Source organism: Parasteatoda tepidariorum, unplaced genomic scaffold (assembly GCF_043381705.1).
Source record: "Parasteatoda tepidariorum isolate YZ-2023 unplaced genomic scaffold, CAS_Ptep_4.0 HiC_scaffold_1004, whole genome shotgun sequence".
NCBI classification, from domain to species: domain Eukaryota; kingdom Metazoa; phylum Arthropoda; class Arachnida; order Araneae; family Theridiidae; genus Parasteatoda; species Parasteatoda tepidariorum.
This window is the reverse complement of record NW_027261305.1, coordinates 11,472-22,750: the sequence shown is the minus strand read 5'-3', so window position 1 is coordinate 22,750 and position 11,279 is coordinate 11,472. Positions and strand designations below refer to the sequence as shown.

Below are 11,279 nucleotides of genomic sequence, written 5' to 3'. Positions count from 1 at the left end.
CTAACGTAAGATGGTGCACAGCTTGCAACAAGAACAAACAGTAATAAACTTATGGAAAGAGGCCATATCAAGACTGCCAAAAAAGCGAGTTATTCAAAATCTAGCAACCATGTCACCTTTTTCAACAATATATCTCTAAAAAACTAAAACAAATTTTCACTTCAAACTCACCAGAATTACATATTAACATTAATATCTTATGAAATATGGCAGATTTGAGCTCAGAAATTATCTAATTAATTTTTTTTATTGAAAACATCGTCTATCAGAATAACATGTAATAAGCAGCTGCAAACTTTTTAACCGGAACTAGAGTAGATGCCGAGCTCGAGATTGTTTACATTTCTATTGAAAGCACCAACAGATATGATACGATGGAACTTCCTGCTTCTTGACTGTATATTGGAGATCGAATGTGGGGTAAAGCAGTACTCTCTGCCAGAATACACCATCTGGGGAAAAGACCGGTTCCATGCCTTTGGCCCTTCCCCCTTTTCCGTTGCATAGGAATGTACTACGATATTTTTTCTTTTTTGAATATTTTTCGTATTTAATTGCTAAAGATAATTTTTAAAATTTCCAAGACGCTTTCTTTTAGAACTGTGTCTAATGTAGTTTTCAGTTCCATACAGCTTAGTAACTTTAAAGATAATATATTTGAAAATGAAGACAGAAAGCAACGTACTTCCTGCTTCTATGACTCTCCACACGCTAATGATGAAATCATGTGAAAGATAATATATATATATTTCTTATATATAATATATATTATCTATAAGATAAAAAAGGGCAAATGAAGTATGATGCATTGTTTTTTTTTGCGATGAAATTTGTAAATAGGTCATCGGTCTTTCTCCTTCCCCTTTCTTCTTATTAAATTTATATTTTTTTGTGCTTTGTTTCAAAAAGTATATTAGTTTTTGAACTTTTTTATTTTATTTCTTTTTTATGCGTTCTTCAAAAATACGCGTGTAGCTGCAGAGTTTAAACTTTAGTCCTCTAAATTTCCTTTCTCATTTGTTTTTTTTCTTTTTTATGACAATTGTTATAAAAGAACGCGCTGATTTTACGAATTAAAAATTGTTTACATTTGTATTAATATATTCATACAGGAGATACTCCCAGAACCTGTTTAGTCAAGCTTCTGTCACCAGTCAATTGTTAGCATAGTGCAGAGATTTCTTTTTTGCATACATAATTAAAATAATTTTACCGCTGTTACATTTTTAAGCCATTTTTTCCCTTTCTAATAAAATACTCAATAATAATGAAAAAATACATCAACTTCAAATAAAAATTTAATTTGCTCGTAACACAAGGGTTAAGAAAGCAAGAAAATCTGTCAATGGCGTAAAAAAGGAAAGATTTTTTTACAAAAATTGATTCAGAAAATTATTAATATAATCAATGATATCACAATGGTATCTGTAGGGTATGTAACTTCTGTAAATTTACTATGAGACATTCCTAAGTTGTAGCTTGAAGGCAGGTAGGTAGCACATTTTAGGACTGTACATTTACACCCCAGCATTCATCACAATCTATTCGTTTTGTTATAATGATAAAACACAGAGGCGCATTTCGATATTCTCTCGATGCCCTCTACTGAGGTGAGGTGAAAATAAATTCAACACAAAAACGAAAAAGCTTGCATTTAAATTTAACATCAGTGTTCAATATTACTCTTAATAAAGTAAGGAGACTTTTGTTAGTTTTCTATTTTAAATTGAACTGAAAATGAAGCTAGCATATGTTCTAATCATCCATTGGATACCTTGTTAAAAATTTCACAGCCAAAAATTTTACTATTGTAAGTCTTTTGACACGAATTTATAACTATTAGCTTTATTTTAAGCATAATTCCTCAAAAAAAAAAAAAAATCTAATTTACACTTATTTTGTGCCAGTTCAGCAAAATTTTTTAACAATTTCACTCCTCCCTCCCCTTGAATATTATTAGAATCAATGCATTTCTAACTATATATAAATTCAGCGAGTATTCACTGTTGAATCCTGGAAAAGTTAAGCTCTAAATCTCTTAAGTTACTAACAATTTCTTTAATTTCAATAATATTTCCGATTCAATAAAATCGATCGAACAAAATTCTTGGCAAAGAGGACATGTAGTTTTTCTAAGGGACAGTAATATATGATTGATATTTCTACTTATATGCAAAGAAACTAAAGTAGGGTTAGAATTTTGGGAAAAAACGATTATTACAATTATCTCTTATCTCCTATTTCATTCGACTGCTTTGCAATAAGGTATGACATTTTTAATGAAAATCTGTATAAAAAGTTCTTTTTAATTTTTTTATTTGTTATAATTACTTAGTTTCAATTGTGCGCTGAATGAAAACAAATATTGCGAACTTAATTCTTATATTAGGCAAAGAATAAACATTAAATGTAAAATGAACATTTTTATGACGTTGTATTTAACCTGGATTTTTTTATTAAAATAAATTTGTTTCCTTTTAAAATATTTTTGTCCGTCGTAGGGTTTACCTTTTTTTTTAGATAAATACGTGTCCCAATAAATACAGGACTATTAAGTATGCGACATTTGCTGCTTTTCACTTTTATTATGTTTGCTTTCGCTGTTATTTTAACACTGGACATAGATTTTACTCTATTTTATTATTTTTCAATGAGAAAGTAATAATATTTGAGTTTAGAGCAGTATAGCCGCTTTCATATGTTGTGATATCAAGATTTATGAAATATAGAATAGATGTAGGAGTATGAAAGTTGTGTGAGAATTTTAAAGAGAATTTAATATATTGTTCATCTCAGATTTGCATAGTGCTCTTTGCCTCTCTCTTTTTTTTTAAAATTTTATTTAATTTATCCAAAATACACAATATATAGAAAAGATGCTACTGATAAGCAATTGGTTTGAATTTTATTGGATTTTTCGAAAAATACTTATTGTTCTATTTCTTTTAAAGTGATTACCTTATTAGAAATTTAAAAAAAAAAATCATTTGCGACAAATTAAATGTTTTCTTACAGTATTCTGTAAGTTTCTTCAAATCAAAACTTTTGAGCAATTACCGACGTTTAATCTTAACCTTTATAAGCTTAATATGTAATAAAAATGGAATAACATGTTAATGAAAGGAAAGTATAACATACGATAAGAAATAGTAAGAATGTAACAAAAACACCTTATTTTGAAACTTTATAAAGTAAAATTTCTTTTCAACCCAATTTCAATGAAAATATTACTGACTTTAAATACTTATTTTATTTTATGTATTTAATAAGTTCATTTTTAATTATTTTAAATAACTTAAGTCAAAAACTTAATTTTACATTATATATTAAATTAAAGTATTTAAATCAGAGCAAATTTTCAGTTGTCAACCTTCACATTTATTTAATTATTATATATTTCTATATTTGATGCTTGAAAACAAATTTGTTTCATTTTCTTACACAGTTATATGTTTAGAGTTATTACTTTTGCAATATTTAATATCTTTTCATTTTTGATAACAGTTATTTTGTAATATTTTATTTTTAATATTGCATTATTTATCCTTAAGAAAAAACATAATTTATCAGTATTAAAAGCATATTTATATTTAAAGGTATGCACTTTTGTTGTTCAATGAATTTTGGAGCTTCAAAAATCATAAACCTTTTCCTGTTATATTATATAATTTATATTATTATAATAAGTTAAAGTAAATTGCATAAAAAATATCAAATATTTATTGATATTATTATGTGTGCAATGGTTACACTTATAGATTCTTTACCTTTTACCAAAGTTTAAGGTTTTGGACACTTTAAGACAATTTTAGTCAGTTTAGGACAGTAAACCCAAGTGTCCTGTCCAAAACCAGTTTAGGATGGCCAAAACCCCAACCCTGTTCATAATAATAATACACACTTAGATCCCTTTGCTCTTCAATACAAGTCAGTTAGGAAAACAAAACTTAAAATTTTTTTCATTAGTCCAGTAAAAGAGAGATTCAAATTTAATTACTCAATGCAATCTTTTATTTCATTCTTTCATAGAAAATTTGTTTCAAAAATAGCAATGAAAATTAAAAACAAACTGTTAATAAGGCTGTAAATCTACCACCGGAATGCAAGTTAACAGCGAGTTGCGAAACCCCTAGTCCAAAAATAAATCATTATTTCCAAACCAGGGTTCTGTTACTGGGTGTTTCGTGTTAGGTCAGTGTCAACGATGAATACAGGACTAAGAATTAATTACAAGAATCAGGTTTTTCACTAGTATGAACAATGCTGTGTCTTATCAGATTACTGTTGCGTGAAAAATTCTTATTACATATACAACAAGAATAACGCTTCTCTCTAGTATGAACACGAAAGTGCTCAGTCAGACTACTGTTGTATGAAAAACTCTTATTACATAAGCTACACAGATAAGGTTTCTCACCAGTGTGAACACGAAAGTGTCTTTTTAGATAACTTTGATGTGAGAAACTCTTATTACATATACTACAAGAATAAGGTTTCTCACCAGTATGAACAAGAGTGTCTATTCAGATGACTTCGATGTAAAAACCTCTTATTACACATACTACATGAGAAAGGTTTCTCACCAGTATGAACATAACTGTGTTGAGTACGACTACTTCTGCATGAAAAACTCTTATTACATATACTGCAAGAATAAGGTTTCTCACCAGTGTGAACACGTTTGTGTTCAAACAGATTACTTCTGTTTGAAAAACTCTTATTACATATGCTACAAGAATAAGGTTTCTCACCAGTGTGAACACGATTGTGTTGATTCAGATGATCTCGTTTCAAAAAACTTTTATCACATAAACTACAAGAATAAGGTTTCTCATTACTGTGAACATGACTGTGATCAGTTAGATACCTTTTTTGAGAAAAGCTCTTGTTACATATACTACAAGAAAAAGGTTTCTCCTCTGTGTGAACACTACTGTGTTTCATCATGTGATTAATATATGAAAAATTCTTGTTACATATACTACAAGAATNGTGATCAGTTAGATACCTTTTTTGAGAAAAACTCTTATCACATAAACTACAAGAATAAGGTTTCTCACCACTGTGAACACGACTGTGATCAGTTAGATACCTTTTTTGAGAAAAACTCTTGTCACATATACTACAAGAAAAAGGTTTCTCCTCTGTGTGAACACTACTGTGCTTCATCATGTGATTAATATATGAAAAATTCTTGTTACATATACTACAAGAATGAAGCTTCACACGAGCATGAAAAGTACTATGCTTAGTCAGATCACTTTTAAATAAAACAAACTCTTATTACATATACCACAAGAAAAAGGTTTTTCACTAATATCAACACGACTGTATTCAGTCACATTATTTTTTTGTAAAAAACTCCGTAAAAAACTTTTACATGAAGTTGTAGGTAATTATTGTCAAAAATGTCACTGAAATGTAATATACTTATGCTTCAAATGCTAAGTTTATCAGAACAATTAAATTAAATTTGAATAAAAATTAATATATATCGTATAAAAAAAATATGATTTTCTGAATAAGACTAAAAGATGTTGAGACTGATTTTATATCTAATATTGATATGGAGAGAATAAAGAAAAGGTAACAGAAATATTTAAATTTTTAATAATACTTAAAAATCATAATAGGGGTATCATTAAAAATGTTTGAAAGTAATCAATATTTTATCCTTCGTAAACGATCAAACTTGCTTTGATTATTCAGTGTAGCATTAAAAATAAATTTTAATGCTGTAATTATGGTTATATAAATATGTTTCGGTTGCAATATGATTTACTGTGAAACAAAAAACTAACCTTAAGAATTTAATAATATGAAGAAAGTTTAATGATATAGACTTAAGGCAAAACGAAGTTACACATTATATGTTGATAATTTGATTTTTCAACAAATATTTTATCATATGCACAGAGATACGAAAGTCTCAAATTAGTGTGGACAAAAACTTTATTTAATGTGCCTTATAAAAATTTAGTTATCTTAACCTATTACTATTGTTAGTTGCTTAGCAGGCTAACTAAATAAATTTTTATGTTAATCTAAACACTGCTCAAGCAAGACAAACATTGCTCAAAAAACATATTTCATGAGTAACAAACTTTTCACATAAACATTATGAAGAGATTTCTTGAGACTGTTTGCAAATTTAGACACTTTAGCACAAACTGCCGAAATAACTTTTAAACTAAAGTTTTAAATGCCTAGTCACGAGTACAAGGAAATTCTAAATAATATTTGCAATGATAATGTCCATTTCTAGATTTATAATGAAGATTTCCTAATGCATAATGAAAATTTCGCCATATGAACAAGATCTGTATCAGGTAAACAGTTTATAGACATTAAGCTTTTAAACTATTTTAAAACACTTTTTGTCATTTAATGCCTTGAATTATTCTTCCCTATTCATTGCCAATGTGTAAGTATCTTAAGGCAAACAAACTAAAATCAATGAATATATTTCACACACATTAAATCAAGAATTGCTATAAAACATAAATCACAAATTTCGAGCACATTTTTCCTGATTCTGATGATTGACACCTGCATAAGTATAGTGGAGTGATATGAAATCTTTGATTAAGCTTATAGCTTTCTGTTTTCATTAATGAGGCTTTTTTGCTAGCTTGGTTATTGAAATGGGCCACAGGCGGCGCAGAGCAGAACTCTCTACCTATGACAACGCTTCACATGCTTTCTCCATTAGCGTGAGGAGAGTCATAGAGGCAGGAAGTATGTTAGTTTCTGTCTTCATTTTCAAATACATTATTATCTTTCAAGTTACTAAGCTGTATGGAACTGAAAACTACATTAAATATAGTTCTAAAGGAAAGCGTCATAGAAAATGTTAAAAATATTTTTATTAGTTAAATACGAAAAATATTAAGAAAATGAAAAGTATCGAGTACATTCCTATTCACCTCGTTTTCTAAATAAACAAACAAACTGCTAGTTCAGCGGAAGTAACTTCCCCCGGTCCGTGCGAACTTCCGCTACATCGCTATAGCCTTCTTATTATTACGTTTTGCATTAGATTGTTGGCGTTTTCTCTTATCTTGACAGCGTTTGTTGTTTGGAAATAAAAATTTGTTTTATTAAATCGAAGTGCGCTTTTCCCATTATCACAAGTTGAATGATGATGGAAAGAAAAAATTTTCATTTAATATTCAGTTGTCTGATCCTTTTTCTGGAGAGTTATTTTAAAGTTTAAAATATGAAATGCAATTAAGTTTTTAAAAGACACTGGTCTCTAACAGCTAAATATTAAGCTAAGCACAGCTTAAAACCTGTAACTTTTAGATATGACATTAAAAGAAGTACAAAATATGGCTTTATTGTCAATTTATAACAGAAATTTTATTTTCTTCAAAAAATTAAATTTCATAATGGAGATATTTTTTTTTCTTCCTTAAATAAAAGCAATATCTTCAATTCCCGCATGCAAACACAAAAACAAGAGATATGTTACTTCATTAAATTTTCTTAAATGCATTTATTTTATTTTCCTTTCGGAAGTTTAATTGTTTAAAGCAGGCGTGGTCAACACTGAGCATCTTGTGCACCACTTTTAGCGTAAAAAATCTTGAACATGGCAATTATAAATTTAAATTTTATGTCAAGTCAATAAGGGCTACCGTGTTAATGTTGTTCATTGAATTATTACACGTATAGTAACTTTTTTTTCTAGATCAAATTAAGCTATATGTTAGTAAATATCACAGATGTTATCTTTAAAATCTTGAGAAAATTGAATTGTTTCTAGTGAAATTTAAACAATGGCTAACATTTAATCAATCAAAATTTTTTGCTCATCATTTTCATATATTTAAATAAGCAAGAAAATAATAAACAGAAAATTACGCTTAATTACTTTTTTTTTAAAAAAAGGAACAATTTTACAATTACAAATAATAAGGAGAAAACTTACAAGGATACAAACACTAATGTGATTTGTGTATTGTTTTAATTTTAACTAATTCTTTTATAATAAAAATTTGTTTAAAAAATTATATTTTTTCAATTTAAAATGAGATTGTGAGCCACACAAAATGTCACCTCTGGTTCAAAGTAACTTTATTTTTTGCATGTCAAATATAGCACACACGAATCTGAATTATTTAGAATTAAAAGTCATGTTTCTATATTTAGATATTACCTTAAATTTTACATTGCATTATGGGAAAGGACCAATTTTATTTTAAATTACGCTTGATGAAATCTTGAAATTTAAAGAATAAGAATACTGTATATATTAGATAAAAAAAATTGGAAAATTTTAAGAAATATATATAGAAAAGTTCTTTTTTTGAGATTATATAAATTTTTAACAACTCAAAATTTCAGGAAAAGGACAACATGGGCCCTTGGCTTCATCACTAAGTAGAAATAAATATAGTTAGTGTTAAAAAAAAAAAATAGTGTAGAGCTTTATTCTGTAATAATTCCAAGTAATGTTTGCGTATAGATCTTTATATTTAGTTATTTAGAGACTTTAAAAACAAACACACTTCAAAGAACCTTTATTTCTTTTTCAACTTTTATGTATTCAAAGAACCTTTATTTAACTTTTATGTATTTTTCCTAAAAATGAATTTTTCATATTAATTAGCGATGATTGAATCAGCATAAATTAAAACATTAGAAAAGAAATAAGTTCCGGTTGCTCCGGAAGTTTATGCGGACCATAACGTCTGCAAGGCGTTATACAGATAAGGTGAATACAACTGAATGGAGGAGGAGAGAAAGGATGAAGGGCCAAAGGCATGGAACAGTTCTGGCGTATTCGAGCGTTGCGATCGTCTAGACACAGCAGATACGATACGATGGATGGTTGACTGTATATTGGAGATCGAACTCTCTATCTATGGCAACACTTTCACCATCAGAGAAGAAGGAAGTATGTAACTTTGTATTAAACGTTTTATGTTAGCTTCGGTTTTTGTATCTCATCAGGTTGTTATTAAATGTGTTCGTTCGTTATGTTAGATCATACTCATCTATTTAATTATTTGTTAAAAGATACACAACGGTCTTTATTTTTTAATAGATTAATAATTTTCAGTTAAGAAACTATATGGAACTGAAACCTACATTCAACATAGTTCCAAAAGAAAGCGTCGTGGAAATTTGAAATATTTTTTTTGGATATTTAAGACCGAAAAATATTAAGAAATTGGAAATTATAGTAGTACATTCCTATACAACTGAGAAGAGAAGGAGGGAGAAGGCGGTCTTCTCCCCAGATGGCAGAATAAGAAGAAATTTAAAAGACTTCCTGTGTATCCCTCCGCTTAAGTTATGCTTAAGAGGCGATGTGTGAACTGGCTTAATAATCTAGGAACAGGACCGGATTAACCTATAGGCACACTAGGCACGTGCCTAGGGCCTACAAAATTCAGGGGCCTGCGAAAAACTTGGGAGACACAAATTTGTTGACAAAAATAATTTAGCTTTAAAAACAACAAGTGTATTTTGCACAAAATTATGAAGATACAAATAAAAATATAATATTTTTCGGTAATAAATTATTTTACAGAATCTTATGATCTAATATGTTACTTTTTTTGCTATTTTTGGATTCAACGAAATCTTGTATTATGCTGTCGAATTCCAAACTACGCAAAATGTCGTATTCAATAGACATAAGTGCGAGCGATGCCAAACGATCTTGATTCATTGCTGAACGCAAATTTTTTTTTTATCAATTTTAATTTGGAGAAAGATCTTTCTCCTTCTGCATTTGCATTCATAATTCCTTCTGCATTCATAATTTCAATAATAATTTTGCATTCATAATTCCTTCTGCATTCATAATTTCAAAAGATTTACTTTTGACAATGTTAATTTCCCTCACTTAGTTATCATAGTAGTATCATGAAAACCAGGGCTCGAAAAACCACCCGTCCGCCCGTCCTCGGCGGACAACAAATTTCTCGAATCCGACGTCCGCGCGGACGGCCATTTTCCCTGTTAATGTTCGTGATACATTTTCAATTTTTGTTATCTTACAATCTTTTTTGAAGCAGTAGATAAAGAAAATTTTCTCAAGAATGGGTGTCATTAAAACTTAAGATACGTAACACCGTTAAATACCAGAAAACTTCAGCCCTCCGAACCCAAGCTATTTATGAAGACCTAATGCAGCAAAATGACCGACAATACAGCAACATACTGCGCATGGTGGAATTGATAAACAAGAAGCGTTAAACGCAATTATGAAAATCTACCTAATGGAAAACCGTTTCAGATTTCTGTGCAGAAACCTCTGTAAATCATTGGCTTGTTTGTGAAACTGGCAAACGTCATATTTGATTCATTTAAATAACGCAGTACCCTCGGATAAATTGACATTCCAGATAACTTGATCTTTGTCATTTAAATTATTTCATAAAAGAAATACTAGGTAACTATTAGTAACCCAGTATTTCTTTTATTACTGTATAATGTAATCCCAGTAACTATTAATTCATTGTGCAATTTATATAAATGTTTGTAATAAATAAGAGAAAATTATATTTTTTATTTATTTAGAAGCGACGGGTTAGTTTCAAAGGAGGACGGGTAAAATTTCTGAGTTTTTTCGAGCCCTGGTTTCGATAAACTATGCTTTAATGCAATTCCAATAAAGCATGTACATTGAGGAATATGTAAAACAGTTTGAAATATCCCATTAGGATTAATATTAGACTTCTAAAGCATTGTTTTGCAATTAGCAGTCGAATGTGTGTGGGCTGCTGTTGTTTTTGATCAAGGCTGTGTAGCAACAGCGTAAGGAAAGCAAGGTCACAGTCACAAATAGCAAGTCAACCTGTTCACAGTGTTCCATCTGTCAAAGAAGGAGTGTTCATATCAAAGTGGGCATTTCNAACCCAATCCAGAAGACAAGGGAACTGATAGATTAGTACCCAGAGGTATTCATTTGTTAAGTGAACTTGGAGGACTTTGTGACCCCGACAAATTTAACATGCACCAGTCACCATTTTATACATGGGTATTCTTCTACCGGCTGGATTCAAACTCCCATTCTCACGAACACAAGTCCAATGCCCTATCAACCAGGCTATCCCGGCCAAATTTATTAGTTCATTTTATAACAGTCATTGCACAGCCGACCCGATTTCGAGTTTACTACTACTAATATTCAACTCCGTAGCCTTGTCATTTTGAACCCAATCCAGAAGACAAGGGAACTGATAGATTAGTACCCAGAGGTATTCATTTGTTCCGAGAACTTGGAGGACTTTGTGACCCCGACAAATTTAACATGCACCAGT

General features: G+C 29.6%; 1 protein-coding gene across 1 annotated transcript in view; it reads right to left on the bottom strand.

Moving 5' to 3' along the window:
- LOC122272559 (zinc finger protein 271-like) overlaps positions 1-5,169 on the bottom strand; it is an 11,873-nt gene extending 6,704 nt beyond the window's left edge. Inside the window, exon 1 of the mRNA XM_071188463.1 lies at positions 4,499-5,169. Within this exon, the coding sequence (XP_071044564.1) occupies positions 4,499-5,169 (671 nt within the window). The remainder of the gene's footprint in view (positions 1-4,498) is intronic.
- Between the last annotated feature and the right edge of the window lie 6,110 nt (positions 5,170-11,279).